This window comes from Falco naumanni, chromosome 18, assembly GCF_017639655.2.
Source record: "Falco naumanni isolate bFalNau1 chromosome 18, bFalNau1.pat, whole genome shotgun sequence".
In the NCBI taxonomy this organism is placed as follows: domain Eukaryota; kingdom Metazoa; phylum Chordata; class Aves; order Falconiformes; family Falconidae; genus Falco; species Falco naumanni.
The window spans coordinates 885,108-910,694 of NC_054071.1; the positions used below are offsets into that span (position 1 = coordinate 885,108).

A 25,587-nucleotide genomic window follows, 5' to 3' on the forward strand; every position below is an offset into this window, starting at 1 on the left:
CAAATCTACTTCTAGCTCAGGAGAAGTCCAAAAAGTCTCAGATTTCTGATGTCAGAGGCCCAGAGCACAGGCTGGGGAAGTATCCCCACATGCACACACTAATGTTAATCGCTCTTCCCTACAGCTCTCTTACCATGAACTAGCAAAGGCATGACACACTGTCAGACAAATTTTTGTTTTGACTCAGCATGGCTGTTCTTACACCCTCAAGGAACATTTTTACTGTCATTGGCAGGTGGACAAAATAATGGGACATTAGGTGACACCTAGCTTGTCCTGCTAAACTGAACAGCAACATTTTCAAGACAGCACCGCGCTGCAGAATCCAGCCCATGCTTGAACTTGTCACTGTAACTTACACTGAAGCTTTCCTTACCGTTAAGGACAGATGAGCAAGTAATTTACCTGTGTTAAGCATTTAAACAGTGAAAGTACTTAAGTTCACCAACAATTTCTGATACACTGCACTAAAGTGTGATTCAACATTTTAGCAGCTACATGTGCAAATAGCCAACACTGCTGACTGACGGATGGACTATCCCTCAAAATTTTAAAGATTGCCACTGAAGGCATCATTGCTATCATACTGAATCAAGTCTTGACAGAGTTCCATTTTCAGGGAAAGATACAGTGGTTATGTGCACAGCCATATATCTCTTCAGTGAAGTATCTTGATCAGGATCAATTTCTTGCTTTTTAAAATTATCTTTCAAGTTGAGAGTGGTGAAATCAAAGCAGGCAAACACCACCACCACTGGCTTAAGTTATTTTTTTCTTGGTTTGTTTTTCAAGAGCTGAAGGCTGCTCCAGTAATAACTGTCTTTTGCATTTAAAAGCTGATACATAATGAAGCTGTGAGCATTAAGTCTTATTTAAAGCTTTGGGAATTTTTAGAATACTGCTCCAAATGGAAGCAGCTTATGGACAGGCATCAAATTTTCTCATTAGGTGTAAGTCTCTGCAAAGGAAACCGAAAGATGACAGTCAAGTTTTTTTACTTACCTTTCCTATTAAAAAGTAAACAAGAGACTCTTTGGGAACAATCTGTTTCAGTTCTTCAAGTTCTTGTAAAGCAGACTGAAAAGGAAGAAGAATGCTTACTAAGCACAAGCTAGCAGCCTGCAACCAGTTATGACATTACTGAACTGTGAATGCACTAATGTGGGAAAAAAAAATACTGGCATTTACATGGAGTATATTCCATCAAGAACAACAGTACACTCATGAGAAGCATCTAAAATTCCTTTTGCATTAGTTTCTCATTTAAAGACTGTAGTGTTATCATAGCCCCATTATTACAGAAATAGAGCAGGTTTATAGGGCTTTGGTCTCCTACAAGACTTTTAACAACTCTGACATAACACACCCCCATCAGCCCCAACAAAGCATTATAGGGTAGAAGACAAGGCACTGACAGTGTATTTACAGTGGGCGCCTACTTCAGTGCACGGAGCTTCGGAAACACTAAGAACATCGGTGCATTTTGCACTGATGTGCCACTCCCAAGCCTGTGCTTTTGAAAGGTTCTGGTTTTACATATGTATCTGTGGACATTTACAAATGATGACTGTGTTTATAATAGGCATTAGAAGTCCAAAATATTTAGTGAACTCCTACTTTTAAATTAATTGTTGACAGTGGAGAAGTTTATTCTGCTGCGACAGTAACTTGGCATCATTATTAAATTCTACCTAAAAATATTTAGCCTGCAGTTTGAAATAAACACTGCTTTTAGCGATCAAAAGTTCTGCTCCACCCTCTAAACCTTATTCATGTGAAGACAATTTCAAGTTAGGGCTTGCTACATAAAGGGAAGCGTATGTCTGCATTTATTTACCTACCACTAGTCAAATTTATCACACTATCAAAATTCTCTTAGCACTGGTGCTAAATGCCCAAACTATTTCATTAAGTTTTACATAGTTTATGTGAACAGCATAATTTTAGTCTTACAAGTCTCAGCCTGATAAAGAAACAAGAGTCCAAATGTTTTATTTCCCAAAATACCATTTCACCCTGGTCAACAAGTTTCTTATTGCCCCTGCACTAGTGAAGGTAGCAAACTATTAAGATTTATTGTTCTTCCTCTTGTGTTTATCTTCTGCTTTTCGATTTAAAAAACCATCTACAAATAGGCACTTCATCAAGTCCCTAATCTTAATACATTTTATATTTAATTGGTTCAGTTATGAATTTTCAAAACCAAGTTCTAAGTAAAGTTTTCCCTTTACACATGGGCACTGAAGCCAGGTTTCAGGAACCAGGCTGCAGTTTGTCTTCTGTGGCCAAAACCCAGAGGACAATGGTCACTGGAAAGATCTTCACTCATTTGAAAAGGGGGACAGCTCCGCAGGGGATCAGGCCAAAGGTGCTCAGCTTCTTAGTTTTCACTTGACCACCCAGCTTTTGAAATAGCTGGTTCTTATCGCTGTAATCTGTTATGGAGCCGTTTGCCAAGGTTTGGTTTTTTTTTTTTAGTAATTTAGTATAAACTCATGATAATACAGCCATGCATTCGTGACACCCGCAATAGTTCCCCCTTCTTTCTATTCTTTTTCCAAGGTCAGACTAAAACAATATTAAGAAAGCATCAACAATCAAAACCTTTGTAACAAGGGAACCTTTGTTCCCTTGGCAAAAGGTGGCACTTGTCAAAGCAAATGCTTCAAGACAGGCCAACATCCCAGGCTCTTCCTGCGAGCCCTCATGCCACCCAGTGAGAACCTGTAACCATTTTGCTTCCAGTGTCCCCATTCCCAACTACAGCAATTTAAAGATAGCTTAAGGTTGTCTACATGCACCATGTCTTACCTTGTATTTTTCACTTGCAAATAATACAGAAGCTCTATGGAATTTGCATAGCGGGTTCTTGGGGTCAATGCTAATAGCTTTGTTTAAAGTATCCAAAGCCTTTTCAGATTTTTTCAGTGCATGCTGTACCTATTAAGAGAAAGGAAGAACAATTTTAAAAGGGAAACTAGCAGCTTATCTACTAGACAAGAATAAATCCGTTTGACTACGTTTACTTATAGTATGTTCCTTTAAAAAAAAAAATTGTCCAATTCTAGATCAAGTCTTAACAAGCTTTCTTACAGGAAGAAAACCATACCTCATCTCCACCTCAAAACATTCTCCCCACCCCACAGCTTAGAGAAATCATTCAACCTTTGGCCGGGAGTGAGCTCAATGTCTCTCTCTGTACATAAGCGAGCTGCAGCCATCACCCCTGTAGGATCTGACAGTGCTTTGCTGCCACGTAGAAGGCAAACGAATGGCAGCAGGTAGCCATCCACCACAGCGACACAGCCTTCAGTCACCATCACAACTACCAGAACTGCTTCCCAGCTCTGTACACAAGCACTGGCTGGGGCGAGGCCGCCGCTTCCAGGGACGCGGTAGCAGACGGATGAATAACCAAGTCCCCCAGTAGCCCTGTCCATTTAACTGAATGGCTGGTGGCTGCAGGAGCCACCTGCCAAACTTCACTTGGCATGAAGTGGCTTAAGTAGGAAGCTGTCACATCTACAAGCAACTGGAACGAGGGCAAAGTGGACATAACAGCCAAAAAAAACCCCCAAACATACTGCACCCTGAGAGGTGAGACAGAGCACCTTTGCATTTATAGAACTGGAAGTGCTGGTCGAAGTGCATGCAACAGCAGTTAAAAAAAAAAACCACATAATTTCTTACATACTAAACACTCCCCACCACCCCCCCAAAATACTCTATTCACATTAGTACCTGCCCACAGTCTCGATTTTCATATCACTACTATTTTGGCTGACTCAAACATGATGTGACAGTATAATTTTATTACAGGTTAAAAGTAGCTTGAAGGGAGAGAAGTGTTCCCTTTCTGACATATTAACTCTGTGGTTATTCATTCATATGGCACTTAAGATCCTCCAAGAGGTACTCTGAACTTGGGCTTTTTTGCTAAAAATGTTCAGTATGACTTTCCCCACTGCAAACAAAGTACAGAGGCAGATTAAAAGACCACGATAGGGTTAAGTTAAATCTACTTACCACTCCAATGTGACACAGTAAGACTGAGCTCTGAGGATTAATATCAAGTGCTTTCTGGAAATGCATTTCTGCTAGACTGAATTTTTCCTGTTTGTAATAAATCATTCCCAATCCGTACCTGCAAGCAGAAAAATAGTTCTGCTAAGAGAGTATTCTAATCAATCTAGTCTTTGCCAGTGAATATGATCTGGCAGAAATGGTCTATACTCTTGCCAACTCTACCCAGGGTGGGAAACAATTTATTGTGGGAGAAAAAGCTACATCTATAACTGTCTTGGGTTGGGTTTGTTTTTTTTTTGTCAGTTGGGTAGTTTGAAGAATCTACATTCAATACCACAGGAAGACTGGCTGAACAGCTACAAAGTAAAAAGCAGACAAAAATTTCTCAAGACTAAGTGACTTACACTAACTTACACTAGATCTAACTTTTACTGCTTTTTATTTTTTCCACATAAACAGCTGTAAAAATCTAACTGTATCCTAAGGTGTAAAGGGACAAATCTCTCATCTCTCCAACTGCAAACAAAGAAAGTTCAACCTAGATACCCCAGCTATTTTGTTCTGTGCAATACAGCCAGGAAGATCTGTGGAAACCAAGAGAACTCTCATGTTTTGCCCTCCTTATGGAAGTAACTGTTAAAGACGGGGCCGGCGTCTTCTGCAGAAATAGCTTTGCTCTCTGCTTAGAGAGAAGAAGTGGTAGGGAAAACTACATCAGCGGCAGCATCCAGAATATATATCTCTGAAAGGAGTTCTTTATCACAATGCAGTAGGAGGACAATGAAGCAAAACTCACCATGCATTGTAGTGTCTGGGGTTGACTCTGATCGCATTTCTGAAACAAGCCAATGCTTTGTCTAGTTCTTCTGTTAACACAAATTCGTGCCCCAACAGGGTGTAGGCATAAGCATAGTTTGGATCAACCTGAATGGCTCTCTGGAAGAACTTGATTGCAATGTCATGTTCTCGTTGTAAGCTGAAACAGTTTCCTGCAGCACACCAAGCCTAGTAAAAACAGCATTGCAAAATTAGGATGCTTTTTACAACTCAGGGTGACCAAGTTTGAGCTGAACAAATTCTTCCACACTGCTTTACATAATTATATATAACTTCCTCCTAGATTAAAAACTAACAATAATAAAAGTTAGTTAAATCTCATTCCTGAGAGGCAGATAGGCCCAAATACACCTTATAGCTACACAAGCTGAAATACAGAAATTGAGAATCTAAGGACAAGAAGTTGTGCCAATTAGATACTTCGATGACTGAAGGTTTTGAAGCTGTTGAAGAGGCTAGAAATAAAACATCACATCTAAGATATTTAAGAATAATGAAGGGGGAGACAGTACATTCACTCTTCAGCTCCCTCCAACTGACAAATCTGGAAATCTGCAGAGCAACAATTTTAGCAACAACCTCCTCCCCCTCCTGCTCAGCAACCAGCATCGAGACTGTAAAGCATCACAGCCCAGGGTCCCTTGCTTTCCCGAATTTTTTATCACCACTGTCGAACTGTTCACTCCTTGTATCAGAATCTGCATTTTCTCCTCTCCAGGATACCTTACTACAACTACCTCATTGTTTTTGATTGCTCTACTACTAGACAAGTTAACACCGCAACAGGATTCTCTCCTTCAACAGGAAGAAAATCCCAATATGATCTACAGTTTTCTCAACTCTGTTAAGAACATTTAAACATGTATACATCTATTACTTCTACTGTGGCACCCATTAAAAGATGCCTTGCTTTTTGCATATCATGACTTTATGTTGCCATACACTCTGCCGTTTAATAGACTTTGGCATAAAAATGTGAAACATTATGTCTGAAAATAAGTTCTAGAGCAAATATGTTTTAAGTGCCAGTGAATTAACTACAGCAATTAAAAGGTGGTACAGGAGAAATATTCCTTTTCTTTGCATACTTGCAGCAGCAGGGGTGACAGACTAACCCATGATCTTCCTGGATGAGTGGTGCCAATGCAAATTTAAATAACCATTAACAGATAAAAGGTTTCAACCTGTTCCATGTGAGCTGATATTCTAAGAAACCATTTCAGGCATCATCAGTTCAACAGATAATCCTGCCACCTCCCTCTCCAGTTTTGCCACGCAGTTCTCACAGGAGGATACACTTGAACTAGATCAGAGCTCAGAGCTTTGCTCTGAATCATTAGATTTTGCCCCATACAGCTACCCTCTTCACACACAAGACCACAGCATTTTATACCTCTGGCGAGTTTTTATCCATGTCCGTCAAATCCTTTGAAAGAACTGAAAGAGCAACATCTTTCTGCAGATGCCACAGCGTAGTCGAATAGATCTCCATGCCTTCTACTCTGTAGTTTTCAATCCTCCTTACTTCTGAAAATATTCTCTCAGCCTAGAGAACAGAAATTAAGCTTAAAACAAAATTCCACACACCAAAGCAGAGTGCATAGGTCAAGGTTAGTTCAGACTGAGCATCCTCTTTGCTTTCTAAGTGTACTACGGAGAGCTACAGGTCCTGTAACTTCCTCTTCAAGCAAAGGAAGCTACTAAACCCTAGCACAGATGCCAGGAGAAATGCAGCCATCCCTCCCCACCGCTGACTCCGATGACATTGCTGCGTCTATCACAGCGCACAAGGAAGGCAAACAAGTTACCCACAAAAATCAGAAAGAGCATAGCATACTTTTAGGGGCCAGTTATGACTATTAGCCATTCTAACAGATGACAGGTATTGCATTCCTGCTGAGTGCTACACCCCCCCAGACACTGTGCATAATAATTACAAGGCAAAAAGCAACAACTGCTGCAGTAAACACAGCTGATGCAGGGATGGGGGAATGCCCAACAGTGTGACACCACAAATAGGTGCTTCACTTTCACTTGAGACAGCTGTGCTTCTTATCAATGAAGATAAAAGAGACTCATGAAGTCTCCCTGACACAGAGCTCTACTCCATAAACTCGAGTGCCAGGTTACAACACAAAGGCCACACGGGAAGAGCTTTGGAAAAGCTTTAGGAAACCATTAGGGTCTGCAGCCTCAGTTTTCAAAATAAACTATTAAAAGCATGGCGTGCTCCATCTCTAAATCAAACCATGTGTATGTTTTAAAAACTACTTTTGAAACCCACTGCAGTTCTCTCCTGCACAGAGAGCGTTTTAAAGAGTTGTGAGGAAACAGGCACATCCATTATCAGGACAACAGTGACAAGGAGAGTTGAACTGCTGGATTACCCTTAATTGCTCACTGCTGTTTCTGAAGCAGTTTGACATCACCTCAGCTGTGCCAATGCTGTCATTTCTAAGACTGCAAAGGAAACTAGGTCATCAATGTGATCTGTGTTGACTAAAAAGGGCGAGAGAAGTTTTTGGATTTAGAAATTGTTTCAGTGATCCAATTTACAACACTGCAGTCAGTACAATTACATGAGCACAGCTGTAAGTGAAAACAGGCAGAGGCAAGGAGACCCCAATGGCTGGATAGAAGAGGATGTAACTAAAAGAAATCCAAAGTGTAACTCAGCTTCTTCAGCAAAGCTTGATGACTATCGATGCAGATTCAAGACCTAAACCCACTCCAGGTATAACTCTTTGTTTATACAGTTATCTCAACTGTATAAAAAGCCTCCCATAGCTTTTGCAGGAAGTCTGCAGGTGTCGTGCAAAGCTGTGCAAAACATTAGTGCAAAAGGGTAAGAACCAACCCCCCCAGTTCCTACCTGCATATATTCTGCAAGTTCGAAGTAAGCTCTCCCAATTTGGCACAGCACCCAGCCAGTGTTGTAGTGGTGCGATGGTAAATGGCTTAAAATATTTATCGCCTCTTTGCAGTTGTATGAACACAAGGCTAAATAACCTTTTCCCATGTCACGAAGAAGGCTCATCAAACCTTCTAGGAGAAAAATACAATAAATAAAAGTGGAAAAAAAATAAATAAAAAAGACAGCTGAGAGTTACTTCAAACTGCTAATCCCATAAGCTCTTCATTGTGGCAGGCACTGCTCCTGAATTTGTCTGTGAAAATCTTTCAGCTCCCAAACATGGGCTTATACACTCTTAACTTAGGCATAATATTCTAAGCATCAGCCTTTGCAATGGAAGTCAGACAGTAATGACTTCTTAAAGCCAGCAACAGAATACTCGGGGAAAAAGAGAAACTCCAAAGTTCAGGGCAACTGGAGTTTTGCATTTACAACAGCTATTCAAACATTTTGTTAGGTCTGAACACAGTTTCCACATGTCTGGTATCCATGGATACATCTTTTTGCTGCCTGGAAACATTACTGAGCCAAAAAGGGAGGAATTCAGCAGTTTGTCTAGGATTTTCTGACAATCTGAATAAAGACTTATTTCTAAACAAACAGGAAACATGAAGACAGAACAGACTACATAAACCCTTCAAAAATAAAATTTTGAAGGAAGATAACCAGGTTACTTATAGCTCCTTTGAATCAGTTTCCAAGGATCTTGTCTGAAAATATTTTAATCATTAAGAATGAGAGCTTGCAAGATGTATCTGCTTACAACCAGCTACTTTTAATACTTCTTCACATGTTCTAAGTTAACTAGAAGATACTGAATTCAATCAGTTTTTATAATTAGACAAAGGTGACAGCCACAGGCTAACTGAAACAAGAAAGAAACAAACACTGGAACAACATTTTTTCTTCATTTGACCTTAAAACATAGATACAAGTTTTACTCTAACTACAGTCCAATAGTGTTCAAACAGACCTGCTGCTGCCTTCTGTAGCGTAAAAGCCTGGATCTGTGGTGTAACAGTCGAAATTTTTCCTTCTGAAATGATGGAAGAGTCCAGTTTGGTAATTTCCAAGCTATCATTTAAGTTTGGTTGAGTTATTCCTCCCTTATTTGTTTTACTTTTTGTTTTTCTGTTTGGAATCTTAGGTGGAAACTTCATTTTCAATTTTTTGCTATTTTCCTGAAAGTAAGAAGAGTAAGAGTTACATAGAAAGGAAGTCTTTTCAATTCAGAAAGTTAAACTTACAAGTGAATTGTGTAAAGTTATTTTTATCATCTTTTCAGCTTTAACAACCATGCCCAGACATGGGATTTCTAAACTTAAGTATACAGGCACATCACTTCACTGAATGTTTATTTGTTCATTTTTAAGATGGCAACATTCACATCACCTAATTACAGTCTACGAATATTTGAGTTTGGTGTTCTACTCCATTGTTTGAGAAGCAGAAAACAGATGAAAAATAACTTGTTTGGTGCAAAAAAAATAGTATCTGCTCAAAATGAATTCTGCGATAAATATATCTGATCAACACATCCTCTTAAATGGGCTGACAGCTACCAGCACCACTGCACTTGTCAGCCCAGCATGTATCTTTGTTTTTGATCATGATACTCTTCTTCCTATTATTTTACTTGAGAGCTTAAAAAAACATATTGTGGCATCATGATATCTTTTCTACAGCCATGTACTTCCTAAGTTCTGCTGATCACTGAACCTGTTCTTAAGCTGCTAGGATTGCTATGTGTATGGGGAAATTATTAGTACAGTGGCATGAATAAGAAGCCCAGAAGTTCACAAAATGCACGATGTTCGTTACCTTTGTTGTAGAGCTATCACTAGTAAACAGGCGAGAGCTTCTTCGAGGCAGTGCATTTGGTGGAGCAGCAATTGTTGGGCTCAATACCTGAGGTGTTGTACTAAAAAAACCAAAAAACAGCAGCACATCAAAAAATGCCAAAGTTCTTAATTTTTAATAAAAACAGCTTGTACCTTTGTTTTAAAAAAAAATACCTTAAGTAGCAAAGATAATAGCAAAGATATTCCCATTTCAAGATTAAAAACCCCCTAAATCTACTTGTTGCAAGTCAAGCACATGAACAGAATTTCCTTCCAGCTACTTTTTCATTTACTGATGAAGTGATCTAATTGTGCAGGAGATTTAAAACAAAACAGACCAACCACCATGCACGAGCTTCCCACACGTTTGAGTTTTTTTGCCCAACAAAAAAATACACTTCTTTCTCATCCAAAGAGGGATTCTGCAGGAACATCCACACAAGTGGGCAAATAAAGCATGCAATTCCTTCAAGATATACAATGCACAATGTGATACCACGATGATTTCCCCCCCTGCTACCTTGTCTGTGGGCCAGAGCTCTGTGTTTGTGCAACAAGAATTGGAGTGACTTCCCGGCTATTTCCACTCTGTGAGAAGACAGATTTTGTTCCAGCTTGGCTCATCCTGCTGACAGTCTGCATAACACAGAATTTCCACAGGTTTGTTATTATGTCACCAAGTTATCTCTCTGCTGTACCAAATCAAATCCATTCTGCCTATCACACACTGCACAAAGGAGGATAAATATAGGTCTTCTTAACAAAGGATGAGAGTTCCTCCCCATCCCAAGGGGCAATGATTATTTCTCATTCTACCTGTTAAAATGCCAATAACACAAAGTTTACTAACTTTATGCACATTATTTGAAAGATAGAAAATCTCCATCTAGTGGGAAGAAACTATACGTTAAGATGTTTGTGCAAGAATAAAAGTGAATTAAAACATGTCATATTTATCATTCCTTCTCCATGGAAATTTGTAAAAAAAACCCAAACAATTACAGAAAAAAAAAAGGGGTGTGTGTGTTTAAATGATATTGCAATCACATCCAGAAGCCATTTGCCATTCACACCTCACCGAGGTGCACGCTGTGGGCCACTCCGCTGTTTAGCATACCCATACACAGCATAAATCAGTATTTCACAAATTAAGTTATTGCACAAGCCTTTGGAGCAGATACAGAAATAAACTGCTTCATCAAAAAGGGACTTGCATTATGCAGCACAGAAAGTTACTATATACCCACAGCCAAGTTAACGCAGGGCAGCAAGTTACTGCATGCCATTGGAGCAACACTTAGTGTGCGCACTCACACCTTTTGTACCTGTTACTTGCCACAGGTTACAAGCACATAATACGACTTAGCACCAAAACATTGTCTTGTATCTTCACCCATCTTCAGAGAGCTAAAACGTGCCTACCCTGGCACAGCTGAGGTGTGGGAACTTGGAGCTGTGATAACCTGACTGTGAATCTGAGACCTAAGAAACAAGTTCAGATAGAAATTCTGTCTGACACATAGACTTCCTATAAAGGATTTGGAAGAGGTCCTCCCCTCCCTGCCTTTTAAAGAAAGCTGAAACCTTATCTTCCTGCCCACCCCAGGGACACAAACATTCAACTCTGCGCCGGCTGTTTGGAACAGACATTCTTGAAGACACCAGAAATCGGCAAGTGGGATCAACGACAGCACAAGCAACACCAGTTTACGCGTTATCTGACTTCCAATATTCTGCCCTTCCCTTTCTCAGTTTCTCTGCTATCAGAGGCCAGTTTAGCGGCCAGCAGGCACGCTCTTGCCCACTCAGATAAGAAGCCTTTGGATTCATCCTAATGTTTCATTCATTTACGCAAGTGTTTCCTAGGAAACTGCCTCTGTTAAGTCATGCACGTTCTAGCCACAGTTACACTAAATCTTTTCTAACTTGGTAATTTGAAGAGCAGAAGTGAAACCGGCCAAATAATTATCTGCATTGGACAAAGCATGCATCTGAATTCTAAGCCATTTATTAAAGTGTATTAAGTATTTGTGTTTAGGTAGTAGCATGGATGCATCTGGGCAGAAAGCACATGCACGGACTAGTGAAACTTGCACCTCTGTGCTGTTGTGTCATACTTAGCAAAGCAACAAAACAGTATATATGACTTGAGTCCCCAAAGCTTTTCATCTATCACATCGTGTACACACGATATTAAATGCAGACAAGTACTACACTGATGAGCAGCCCTTTGCTAACTATTTCATTTTTTTAGACTCCTGAAAATTTATCTTCCTACATAAGCACAATCCACCATGAGCCAATGTTTTCAACTAGAAATGGAAAACTGGTTGGTCCTGAGCATCTATGGGATGGGAATTGGATCAGCCACATGAAGACTATCTCTAGCAGACTGGTTTAGCTCAGTCCAGCTGCAACACATCAAAAGTAATAAAAAAAAAGGCAGGACTAAGAACTGAAAGTGTGGCAGTAATACACTGTCTAGAGACAGGATATCACAATGGCTCATGCAATGAGATTCCACAGTTCCCAGTCACAGGCTTTCAAAATACTATCCAAAGGACAAAAAATAAAGTTACCAGCTTACTGGCTTGTATTGTTTTAAGTACTGGGTCAATGAGAGAAGACACACACAGTTTTTAACTGCTCCCAAATTTCACTTCCAGAACAGCACAGCAAGATGAGCACCAGAGCAAACATGGAAATTCAAGTTCTACTTTTTGAGGAATTCAACACTATTACTTGCACTGAGTTTTTACTTTAAAGAGTTGGCCACCTATAAAACACTAGCATCCCTCAAGCAAATCCTAGGTTTACTAAAAATACAGGGAAAAATCCTCAGGTTTTTTTGTTTTTAGAAAGGAACAAACGGTTCTTCAACTGTCACCAACATTCCACCTCTCATTTATCACTATGGCAACTATGGCAGTTTCTTACTGAGTAAAAAAGAAAATTTTTAGTTTTCTTTACACCAGACTTAAGCAGATCAAAACAGCACCATGCTACCAGTCATCCCTCCACAGACCACCAGCAGTATTTTGACTACTCTGGCCTGTAAGCTAGAAGTCAAGAACTGCTTGCAAGGAAGCAGTAGCTTCTGCTCAGTTGAGGCTTTTCGGATTATTTCAAGTCATCCCTGAAAATACAGGAATTAAACAAAGCTTAAAGCAAAAGCTCCGAGTTTAGACTGTCTTCAGATTCCACCTTGCACACTGAAGAGTTATAAACCCTTCGCTGTTTAGAACTGTCAGCGTTCATACGTTCCCCTCAGAGCAGGTGGGCAGAAGACACAGCACCTTCCTCGGGTCTCCTCTAGCAGCACTGGGCGCGTGGCAGGCTGCCTAACGTGCATTTTGGGTGGGGGGAAAAGGGCTTCTCATTTTAACTAACACTTCAAGAAGTCTAAAAAGTTTTGTCAGGCAGTCAAATTAACAATTAACTGCACCCCTGCACCCCAACCTCACTAGCCTATAACTATACATGTGCTGGTGAACAACATTTTGTTTTGCTGCATGAAATAATTGTTAGTAAGAGCAGGCTGCTGTTGTGTTGGTTTGGTTGTAATTTTTCTTTTTATACACACACTTTTTAGACAAATTATACATAAATTTAAGTCTCACTTAGTTAACCCAAGCCATTGCCACAACTAAAGGATGCTTCAATTAGTTCCACACACTGTTTTTCAAAACTAATTTTGCAAACAGTGGATGAGCTGCGTTCTCCTCACTGTCAGCACAATCACATGCAATGTTTTTTTTATCTGCATTATAGAGTCTTCTTTAAAAGTACAATGCAATGTCAAACTTCTAGAACAGCAATCGTATTCCAGAATGCAAGATACCTTCTTTGAAGGCGCTCCTGTGGATGGCACATCAATTACAGAAGAAGAGTTTGTGTAGTTTTGTAAATAAGATCCATCTCCGGTGGTTGGGGTTTCCAGTGGCAAAATTCCAAAGCTGAGAACAAAACGAAGAGGAAGGGTCAATGTCTGAATGTCAGACTACTGTTGATTCCATGCTTAAAACAGAGACCCGGATCAACTTTATCTCAGAATTATTTTATTGATTTATATTAACCCTCTTACTATCCTCATCTATAAAAGGCACTTTAATAGAAAATATTCTTATCCCTGAAATACAAAAATACAGAACTTTCCTTTGCCTGCCCGCATAATAACTAATAGACACAGACCATGCAAGTATTCACGGCTTGTAACAAAGCTGTTTAAATAAGACAACACATAGAACAGAGCATATATTTACATGCTCTTTAGAAGAGAGCTGTTCTTTAGGGAAAGCTCTTAAGAGTAGCTTTTCATAATAAACTTGACTCCAGAGCAGAAACATACTCCTTTAAAGATTCTTCCAGTGTGAACGTCGCAACAAGCAATACTGGATCAACAGTTAACTAACTGAAAATACCAACTGCTTGTTTAAGAAACAGAAGAAACTAATACTAGGACCAAAGAGCAGTTATTGAAGTTTAACTTTCATTCCTGCAACATTATAATATGCTGTTGACACGCGTGTTTGCTTCTGTTGAAATAGGAAAGACATCTGGTGCCACACAAGTCAAACATTATCAACAGCACAGCTGCAGCCAGGAATTGTCTGTCAAGGACTTACCTTGGAGTTAGCGGGCTCAAAGCTGCAGGTCCCCCCAGCAAACTCCGCCCAGTTTTTGGTTTATTTTGAGCTTGTTTAGACAATATGGCAGTTCCTGACCCAAGAGGGACAGCATCTGGTGAAATTACAGCCGAGTCAATGTAAGACATCGAAGAATCTGTGTTCAATGAGGAATATTTTGAATTGGAGGATTCTAGGTTGAGTCTGTTCAACTCCTGAAAAATGGGAGGCAGCTGTTAGATACTCAGGCAGCATAGTTTCTAATCAGCATTTTTCTGTTAAGCTGGAAAAACTGCTTTAAACACAGCAATTTCAGCAAAACTTACAATTGTGTCTTGCGGCGTTTCCATAAGGACAGTCTCAGGCTGTCTGTGGGATATGTTGTGATTCGATACCAATGTTGTGCAAGTGTTAGGCAGACAGCTGCTGAAGTTCTGTAGAGATGTTAATTTAAATGTTTGGTCAGGGTCTGGTTTTTCACCTGTAAGATTGGAAAAGGAGATTTTAGCGTTATTCCTGAGCTTATACACTGAATATTCAGTCTGAAACAAGGAGGACAGGGAACGAAGTATTTCGGGATGGGTGCGTTCTTATCTCGTTGTTTTAAAACCCCTTACGCCAAGTCAGAAGCGTTCCCCCCCTTCAAAACCCTAGAAAATAATTTTTATTAGAAATCAGACGTGCTTTTAAGTTATTCTCAGAAGATCTAAGTGTCTACTAACTGTAGGTTAGAAGACAGTACTGTTAAATCCAAAAATGTATCGTGAATGTGGAAGACCTCAAGACAAAAGCTCTAAACACTGGCGAAGTATTTTAAGTGCATTGTTGCTTACAAAACCACTTCCAAAGAATTTTGCAGGCATTTTCCTTACTAGCTCTGGGCAAGGAGTAAAACAAACCTTGCCACGTGCTGACAGCAAATCAAAAAGCCTGACATAACCAGAAGCGTAGAAAACATCTTCACTAGTAAAACAGTCCTGCAGACTTACCTATTTCACATAGTGATTCAAAAGGGGACCACAGGAAAGGATTTAAACTAAGGCTCTTTTGGTAACATTCTGATCCTTTGGCAAGCCGGTCTGTCTTGCTGCAAAAAGAACGTAACAGTTTATGAGGAAACTTAAGAACAGCACTTTTGTTCAAGATAGCTTTCCAGGAGTTGAAAAACAAAAACATGCAGAGAGCCACAGCAACATCCCTCATTTTTCAAGCCACAAGTACTGAGTTCTTTTGAAGTTTTTGACATATTTAGACACAGCTGAAAGTTTCTTAGGCACAGACCTCAAAAAGAAGTTACATAAGCACCAGTACAGCTCGAGATTTTTTGCTGTAGAAAGATGCAGTTCTTTGCAACAGCTTTGTTCTTTTTTTTGCCAACAGCAACCTGATTTCTAGCCTTCTAGCCATTTTAAATACCTACTGATATATTTTTTGTATATAAATTAGGGGTTAAACTGAACACCTAAGCATCTGGCTACAAAGATAGCTGCTCCTGATTTAAAAAAAAAACAAAACCAAAAACCAAAAAAACAACTACCCAAGTATGCTAGGGAAGAAACCAAAAACTATTCCTATTCAATCTGCTCATATTTACTGAAACCTTTCTTGTAACTAGATAAAAGCAAACCACTTAAATTTGCAAAGTTATTCTGACTGGCAGTCCTCAAAACTTTCATTTGGAGGTTATAGCTACACATCTGTAAAATAGATACAGAAAAATCAAACTGGCAACACTGAGAAACAGGAGAATTTTTCATAGGGAAAATATGGAACAAACCCAAAGGGTTGTGTGTATATATATATATATATTAAAAAACCAACCATCAAACACTCTTGGATTGCATGCTTAACCTGGAAAAGAGGAATTTGTGTTTTCAGTCAGAAGATCTGGGTGAAAGACAAACTGCTTGCATTTCAAAGGTAAATGGCTTCCACAACCATCTCCTTGCATCTATGATACTTTGCAATCATGCAGGTCGTAGAACCCACAGACAAGTGTATCCCGCGATGACTGAAAATATATTTGACTAAAATGGAGCCTGGTCAAATCAAAAAACCCAAGCTTTATTAGAGAAAATAACAAAAAAGCGCAACATTACCAGTAGACATGTCCCAGTAAGGAGAGTGTAAAGCATGCAGAGTCACCAAACTCCATAACAATGTCATCATGGCTTTTCTGTTTGTTGAACACTCCACCAGATAAGATCTGCTCTCCTTCTGCAAGCCTTTTTTTTTAAAAAAAAAAAAAAGAGGTTGAAAGGGGTTACAAGCCTCACAGTATTTGTAGCCCAGTGTTTTCACCCTGCTACAAACAAAACCAGAAATCCACTGTCAGTGTTCACAAGTTTCAAACCACATATAAACTAGCTCCTGCAAATGAATTTTACGTAATTGATGGATTCCTCTAGCAACAGGAGGTATGCAGTACTCCTAAGCAGAACGTCTCCACTGGGAGGGAAGAAAAACAAACCCCAAACCCCACAACATCACTTTTCCAGAAGTGATTAATCCTAGGTACAATACCAAACAAAGCATCTAGAAGAGTTTCCTGTCCTCTGTTTTTGGAAGGTACTTTACCTAGTAACAAGCTAGGACAACACTTATTTTGGTTTTGTTTCCCAATACAAAATACAATCTGTAAGGTACCAGGCACTCATGTAAAATCCAGAGTCTATTTTGGATCTTAACACCTTGCCTTCTTGCAAGAGGGGCTCAGAAGAAGAACAAAGGTTCATCTTGCATCTACTACACCTGCAGCAAGCAGTACTGCTCACATGGAACGGGCCACTCACGATTACGCTTGAAGATCGCTTTATACAACTTGAGGATAGGAGGCATTCGTCTGGCATTTGAGACTGACACCTGCACAAACAAATCATCTCTCCTTGCCTCCACTTGAAATTATACTTGTAGGTAGATGCTTCTATCAGTATAGACCATTCCCACAAGAAAATAAGGTACCTCTTTATAAATGAGCTCATATAACTAACAGCAATGACAGCTAAATTTAACAAATTCTGAAGAACACTTCTAAGAAATCCCACCTACCTAACTTAAACCAGTTCTGAAGCTGATGCACTATATGCACACACCAGACTTGGTAAAAGCAAGGGAGGGAATGATCAGCTTCAGATTTATTCCATGGGGACCTTGCCAAGCACAGCACTAACATGACTTCCCTTTCAAAAGAAGATTCAAAGAAGCCTGTATCCTAATAGCTCCAGAAGTGTTAAAAGCATCAGAAAAAACATAAGTCAAGACATCGTTGCTACTCTAAAGGTGTCAAAGGACTCTCCTACTACAGCAAGTATCAAAGGCTAAGGAGCCTCCCCTCGCTGGCTCTGGAGGCCTGCATTTTGGTTACATGTTATGAGCAGGACTATGAAACCTGCAAAAAAAATATCACATTGTGCTGTGTGAAACTCCAAATATCACGTTACCTATTCTAAAAAAATTCAATGACCAAAAAAATAATGTTTAAAGAAGGTCACTCAAACACCAAACCAAAAAAAGCCACAACACAACCACAAGCTGTTCTGCAGAGAGACAGTTAAGCTTCTGTAAAGAACCCCCACAGAATCCGAAAGTTTTTTGAACAAAAGTTTTCACCTTTCCTGGTGCCTCATCCTCTCCATTCTACACCTCAGCCAGACATCATTCCTACACTTGAGCTGAAAGTTCTATGCAGAAGTAAAATACCCTCATTAACAAACTCTGAGGGTGTTAGGGTGGGTAGCTTGAGCAGTTTCATTATATACTCTCGCTGTTACAACTCCAGAAACCCAGCACATTACCTTGAGACTACTATGGCCCTGTCAAGGTTAATTTTGATGGTGAATACAGCATTCTCAGATGCGGATTCAAGGTGAGTTTGTCGTAGGTTTTTAAAAACAGATTTGTCTGCCATATTTTCCCTCACCCATCCATTAGCAGTTATGGGGTAAGAGGAGGAAGCTTACTGTTTGAGAGAAGTGACCCATCTGTTAAATTCATACTGGAAACACTTAATGAAATAAGCAAAGCATCAGAGAAACAAAAGCAAAAGAAGCACTTCCCAGAGTCATCTCAGCAATCAATGTTTTCTCCCCCTACGCAGCTTGACAACTCCTTTGTAAGTTATTCAATACCTTTTAAGAATTTTCTGCAATATGAGCTAGTGCTCTTTAGGTCTGTATCTGAAAGCAAAATGAACTGAACTTACAATAATCTTTAGAGCTGAAGGACTAACAAGTTACTAGTTTATGCAATATGACAGCTTTCAGAGAGAAACCCAAACAAAAAAAACACCCAACATTTGTAACCCTGGACAGAACATAAAGGATTTACTTACTTGCTGAGGTCAACACAACATTTTGCAAGCAGGTATTTACATTGTGGGGTAGTACAGCTGTGTCCCTTTAGGAGCCTGTATGCTTTATAGGCCTTTCCTGAGCGGTAGTAACACGTTGCCAGTAAAAACAGTGCTTCCTCTGAATGCACTAAAAAATAAATTAAGAAAACCATCATCAGTTGATTGTTTACTATTTTGATACAAAGAATTTGGGGGAAGGGAGTAAAAGCCAGCTAGGAACAAGATGCAAGAAAACAAGTACTGGTATTAGAGAAATTCATTACTGAATAAAGTGCATTTCTTAAGTCATATAACAAACTTCCATATGTCACTTTCTTGTATAGTCAGACCAACTCAACACCTACTGCTGTAGGAGAACTTTGATCCTTCCAGTTACTCAATCTGAACAAGTGATGAGCCAGTTTGTTGCTAAAATAACAGCAACTCAAGCAAAGCAGTCATTCCTAGTAGGACAGCAACTCACTGGCCACACCAAGGCTTGGCTCAGAGTATTATCACACCTGCTAGTAACACTTTTCACTAGCTTAAGCAGTGCATAAACACTGGCACAACAATGGCTGTTAGGAAGTACAATAACTTTTCAGAAGGAAGACCTATTTCAGCCTAAAGAGCCCGAATAACAGTTTTACCCTAATTTCAAGTGGTCTTTTTCTGCTTGCAATTTTACTTCTGTTATTTCTCCAAAGCACTTGATGCTGTATCTTGACGTGACTTCAGCAGAGCAGATCTTCCTATTTTCACGACTACTAAAGTTGGTCAGTTACCAGTCACCTCTACCCCAACCTTAAGTCTTGTCCTTTTTGCTGCCTACGCCCATTATTTCATTGGGAACATGGGTTAACATTACCATGCAGATGCTTTATTTATTTTACATTAGGAAGTAGCCACAGGGACAAGCTCTCCTACAAATCTTCTTCCTAAGCTGAGTTCTCACAAGTTTCCAAATTCTGAATGAAATGGTCAAACTTCAGGAAAAATCAGCTCTATCTTAACAGAGAAGAAGAGTAATCATGACAGAAACATTTCCCTATGGTAGAAACTGGAAGCATTTAGATTTGATGTCTGCTTCAACACTTCTTCCATTGTAGAGATGAATTATGTAGAAGAGAACATTCTCAGTGTGCTAAGAGCTTGACTTGGCACCCAGATTTAAGACTGAGGTCAGACTTGCCAATTTTACTCGGGATTACAGCATAAAGGACAGAGTGCTAACTCCTGAAATAACTTTAAAGCCTTACCATAAAATTATCAACTGAAGCTTTAAGCCCCGGAGAACACACTTGTGTGAGGCAACAGTGAGCTGTGCTGTGGCGTTCATTTGAGCATTAAGCTCCGACTGTATGAAGTTACCTGTACGACTCCATTTCTGGGTTTTAAGCAAAACTAGGGAGATACCCAGACACACTGACAGATCACATACAGCTTTGGTGTCCTACCCTGTCTATAAAGGCAAGCAACTTAAATCTACAAACAATTAAGAAATCCACATTACTTTATGCTTTTCAGAACACACTACCATGCAAATGGAAGTCAGTATTAAGAGAAAAAAAATCTGATGTTTGTTCAACTACCCACACAGAAGTCTTCAGAAAAATCAATATGAGCATTGTACCAAAACCTCTTTGGGCAACCTGCTCAAATCCTTTGCTACACTGAAAACTGGCTATTTAACTCAGACCATGACAAAGGAAACTGAAGACCCCAAGAGAAGACTTTTACTAGCCTTATCCTAAAAGCACCAGGAGATCTTTTTAAAAATTAAAGTTAAATCAATGCTCTTATCCATGAATTCAACGTACTTCAAGAGTTCTGGGAAATTACCAAGCCACAGATGTCCCCGTAAGGCCAGTAATGGCAGGTGGACTTAAAAGAAATTCTTCTCAGGGTAAAAATCACTACTGCCAATACAGAGTCACTGTATTCAAGTTCAGCAGCTTCTACTCTGCAGTATAACTACTTATTTTAACCAGAAGCCAGGTGTTTTGTTAGCAGTTAATTGCTTGAACCAAGTGACAGCATGCATGCTGTTCTTTCTCAGTACTGTTGGTCACTGAAAAAAGCTGTTTGAAGTACTCTTGCAGAATATTATTCTGCAAAGCTAGTGTCAGTATCACGTTATACATTTTTCTCTTGGCTGCTGCAAAAAGTGGATTCTCTCGATTTCTACATCCTTGGCAATTTACCTTCAATCAAGGAAAGAAAGCCTGTCTTCCTCAAAAGTCAGGTTTGAGCTTCCATTGTTAAGTGGCTCATCAGGCAAAACATTTCATTACAAAACACAGAGCATGAAACAGGTTATAAGGTTTAACTCACACTATAAGCTCAAGTTGTTTAGCATGAGAAATTATATTAAGCTTGTATTTCAGTTTAAGGCTTGGGGTTTTTTTCTTTTTTTTCCCCCCATGTTAGTGATTTTGGGACAATACCTTTTCAAGTAGAGAAGAAAAGCTGAACACCAGCATCAAGGAGAAAGAAGTAAAGAAGAACAAAAAAACCCCAAAACTTACTGAGGTCATGCAGGAAAAGTTAAGGAAGAAGAGGGACTACAACACAGAAATGGTCTTTGAATGACCCAGGAAGAGTACAGATCTGTGTTACTGCTGCCTGCTCAGTATCCAAGACATCCTAGATCTGACAGCATTACAACGAAGTAAAAATAACAAAATTCAACAGGAGATACCTATTCCATATGTTCTGATTCTCATAGTCTCAATTTCGCTACACTTCTCTTTCATCATCACAAGATTATCTCTTTCAGCTAACACACCAATCAACATATCTGAACAGCATTATTAGCTAAGACAGCTTCAATATCAAGACCATTTGTAGAATTTGTGTACTGCATCTATCCCCAGCTGCCCTTGGAAGATATGCGATGCTTAAGGTTATTAAAAAACCTCTCTCCCATTTGATACCATACAAAGATCACTGTAAACATTGTACTTAAACACACAACTCCGAGTTTAATTTTTTTAAGGAGGTTTTACTGTAAAATAACATTGCTGCTGTTATGTGATTTGATTTTCCAACCTAATTGAGAGACATTCTTCTGCCTTCCCCAAGCAGAAAGCTAAACTTCGCTATCACAACAGGAGTAAAACAAAGCAGGACCTGAGGCTCAAAAATCCAACATCAAAATTGAAAAAAGCATCAACTTTGTATTTTCAAAATACATACCTTCTGCATATAACCTTTCTGCAAGGAACACTGCATCGCGATAAGCATAGTGGTTAAGTGCTTGCCATATAGCAGCCTGCAAAACAAGAAAATAATTAAATTCAGAGAGAAGCCTTAAAAATGCAAAACTCATTAGCTCTTACCGTCAAAAGGCGATTGTTTCATTTGATTCTTTGAATCATAACAAGAATAGAGAAGGATAAAGATGCAGGCCAAGTTTTAGTTGTTTCAACTATTAGTAAAGAGACTTAAAAAGCGCCAAATTTAGCACTGAAGTCACAAACCAATCTAAGAATGTTGCTCACTAGTTAACCACACACAACCATCCATAAACTTCAGCTGACACTTACTGAAATAACAGCGAGTACTTCCACTTGTTACTGCGCATTAGTCTGGTGCATAACTGAGCATGAATTATTGCTAACTACCACCAAATAAAGGTAAGAACAAAACCCAGCCCCTGCCTGATTACGCTTTTAGCTGTGCCCAAGAAGGGGCACAGGAGGTGGGAAAAAGCAAAGGTGTCCGGTGCATTTTAATGGCATCATGCATGAACCCATTTAAACCATCTCCTCTTGAGATACACCAAACAAAAAGCCGACAGGACCAGAAATCACATCAGCATCCACAGTTGTCAATATATGGCTGCTGTTAAGTATGTTAGGTATCCAGCCTTTTCCTTGAAGAGGTATCCGAGTTCCCTCAAGAACCAAGATGAACACGATCCACCGCTTTTTGTTGCGGTATTTTGTTTGGTTCTTTGCTCATCAGCCACCTCTTTGCTGCCACTAATCAGGATTGTATCACACAACTACAAATTCAACACAAATGAGATGGACAAACATATATACGGACATGAATGAAGGCAACCTTCTTTTGCATTTTGCTCATCTACCCACACTTGCTCAAAATCAGCTAGCTGCTTAAGGGTACTACCTCCTTTTTTGTGAGCACCAAGCTCGAGAGTTTGGGACTGTCAATATTCACGCAGACTCGAAAGATGGCACTACTCCGGTGAAATGCAAATTGAACGTACATACAGGTGTACAAACTGTGTACACTGCTAAACTAACTGTCAGAATTACACCAAGAGCTGTCCCACAAAAGAATAGGGCTGGGGTACGCAGGTTTCACAACAAACACTACTCAGTCAATTTTCTTCAGATCCCATTAAAAGCCTTCTGTTGTCATCTATAAAAGAGGGGTGGGATGGGAAAAAGTCCTTTTATGATCTGTTCAGCCTTTCCTCCCTACCTCTTACAAGCGGTGGCGTGCACGCTTATCAGGGTCTGCGTTCAGAGGTTTGCAGAGCCGGTATCAGGACCGCAGCTCCTTCCCACCCGGCAGCCCTTGCCCAAGTTCCAAAGCAGTTTCCCATAAGCAGCAAACAGCCATTTTGCAGTAGTTTTGTTATACCAATCCAAACGAGATCGGAACTTGTGAGCTCAAGGCACTATGGTCTAGTATTTCTCCAATACTCATCAGCAACTGAAGACAAACGGAATTAGCTTCCGATACCTACCAGACACTCCAAAACAAAAAGAAATCTTCCAGAGCTAAAGAAATAGCGCCCTATAACACTATTCCCAGCAGGAAAGGAAAGCGCCAATTTAATCTAAAAAAAAAAAAAATTCAAACATCACAGAGTTACATGTACCATATGCTGCTACTTCCAACACAAACTTGACAAATGCAGGGTGTGAAAAATGTGCGAGTTCTCTTCACGGGATGCCTACACAGTCTTCATGAACAGTACACACCAGAGTTACCCATTACTATATAGAATATTATACACAATCTCTGCAGAAATACTATTTTCTTCTATCAGTAGGTCCCAACAATATACTTAAAAAGTCAACAGGTACTTTTAAGCTCATGTGAAAGTATTTAAATATTAATTCTTTGTTTGATTCCTATAATACAAACACCGCATTATTTCTCTCTGGCTGTACTCCCCACTTCAGATAAGTTCAGCCGCAGAGCCTGCCTGAAGATAAATTCAGCCGCAGAGCCTGCCCAGAACAGTTACTCCCTTTTACCTTGAGAAGCTCCAAGGCTGTACGTTGTCCTGTACACTGCAGACAGGGGTCAAAAAGTGTGAGACAGGAGGAAGGCGTTAAAATCTTTCAGACTGCACCCACAGCAGCCTAAGCTGCCCTTTTCCCTCTCGCTCTCAGAAGCGAGAAATTTCCTTTACCAAGTCACAAGTGATATTCCGCTGAATCTATCCAAGTTGTGCCACTGCTGCCTTTACAGGGATGTAACTCGGCACATTTACAAAACAAAGGTACGGGGGTGGTGGGATCAACGTCATTTGACTTCTCAAACAGGACCAAGTTGCCAGAAACAATCTTACCAAAGGTCAAGAGGGGACACGAGTGATTTTTGGCTATATCACAGCCAGACTGTAAAAGTTACACTACATACTGACTCAAACAACAATCATTGCTGAGCGGAGCCCCTGGCAGTATCCCTGTTATGTAATAATTGCAATTTTGCAACCTAAAAGTTGCAAGTTGGACTCACACCTTCAACAGACAAATGCTGAAGACTGTATCCTTGCACACACTCTCCTAAAAGAGCAAGAAGAGGAAAGGAAGGTGGCAGGCTATACCTGTGCATAACAGTTTTCTATAAGAACAGGTGTCTAAACTACAACTGTCTCTCAAACTACTGAAAAAGAATTCTTACGCACCTTTGAGGAAGCAAATTTTGGACAGGAACATCAACCTCTTCATCGAGTAGTAATTTAGTTTGTTCTAGCAGAAGTTCAATGCGCCTACACAGCATTAATGGCACATGACAAATTGCCAAACCACAGCAGAAGCGGGGTCTGAAGCAAAAAACTTTGGGGTATTCACCCAATAAAAACTACTTAATCCCAAAAAATTTCAGAGCAGGACAACCCAATATAACCACAAATATAATCCAAATGCAGTCTTAAGTTTCCTCCCTGTGGCAGTTACCAAATTTTACACAGGACCTGTCAACACAAACCTAGAGAAGCAGCCTCCTCACAAACGTGCAAAGCAGCTGAGATACTTTGGTTGCAATGTCTGTTCTCAGGGCTACAAACATGGGCAGGAGGGATGCTTGAAGTGTTTCAGTTTTATTTAAACATGCTTGCAGACCAGATACAGGTTCTAGTCACTCATTTTAAATATGTACTAATTTACAAATGCAAAGTGAATGGGGAACTCTAAAACTACCATACCAGCCACAGCTCTTCAGCAAAGCAGCTTCAGAGAAAAAGAACAAGAAAATAAAAGCAGATTTGGACAGATCCACCTTCCATCCAGAAAATCCTGTGCACTGTCCAAGTGTTACTTCATAACTAAGCCAAAGAGCTCTTAAGATAGGTGTTCTCTTCTGACCCTTATACAGCCTTGGAAATTGTTTTTAAACCTTTATAGCCTATTTTCATCCTAAGCAGTTTCTATCATGATTTAAGACTTTTTCTAGGGTGGGCAGAGAGAAGAGTTTTCTGTGATAAGCTGTGGTTACGCAAACTCCGCCCGTTAAATAAGCAGACATTGGCATCGCATGTTTTCTGCCATGACAGTAGCCTGGGAGTTCGAGCAACCATTCAAGTGGGTCACAGCAGATGATCACCTTGAAGGGCTAAATTCTAAGGAAAGCGCTTGTTTCCAAGATGTTTTTCAGTGATATTTGGAAGACGTCCAGTCTGTTTCTCAGCACATGGGATACAAGGCTTTATGTTTGAGCTGAAGAGTTTTAAATTGACCACATTGGGAAGTACAGGAGAGGTCTGTTGTCTGTGTAACAAACTCTGGCACTTTAGCCCATCTTAAGGGA

At 39.8% G+C, this 25,587-nt stretch overlaps 1 protein-coding gene across 4 annotated transcripts in view; it reads right to left on the minus strand.

The window, feature by feature from the left end:
• CDC27 (cell division cycle 27) overlaps positions 1-25,587 on the minus strand; it is a 34,289-nt gene that overhangs the window by 4,234 nt on the left and 4,468 nt on the right. For 2 of the 4 annotated variants that reach the window (XM_040617380.1, XM_040617382.1), the window contains exons 2-17: positions 21,772-21,847; positions 18,574-18,721; positions 16,343-16,468; positions 15,233-15,330; positions 14,570-14,724; positions 14,244-14,458; positions 13,460-13,574; positions 10,139-10,254; positions 9,599-9,698; positions 8,751-8,958; positions 7,736-7,905; positions 6,257-6,409; positions 4,823-5,031; positions 4,027-4,144; positions 2,812-2,940; positions 1,003-1,077 (exon numbers count right to left, since the gene is read on the minus strand). In XM_040617380.1, coding sequence (XP_040473314.1) covers positions 1,003-1,077; positions 2,812-2,940; positions 4,027-4,144; positions 4,823-5,031; positions 6,257-6,409; positions 7,736-7,905; positions 8,751-8,958; positions 9,599-9,698; positions 10,139-10,254; positions 13,460-13,574; positions 14,244-14,458; positions 14,570-14,724; positions 15,233-15,330; positions 16,343-16,468; positions 18,574-18,721; positions 21,772-21,847 — 2,211 coding nt within the window. Of the gene's footprint in view, positions 1-1,002; positions 1,078-2,811; positions 2,941-4,026; positions 4,145-4,822; positions 5,032-6,256; positions 6,410-7,735; positions 7,909-8,750; positions 8,959-9,598; positions 9,699-10,138; positions 10,255-13,459; positions 13,575-14,243; positions 14,459-14,569; positions 14,725-15,232; positions 15,331-16,342; positions 16,469-18,573; positions 18,722-21,771; positions 21,848-25,587 lie in introns of all 4 variants that reach the window. The other 2 variants (XM_040617379.1, XM_040617381.1) reach the window with 1 other exon arrangement.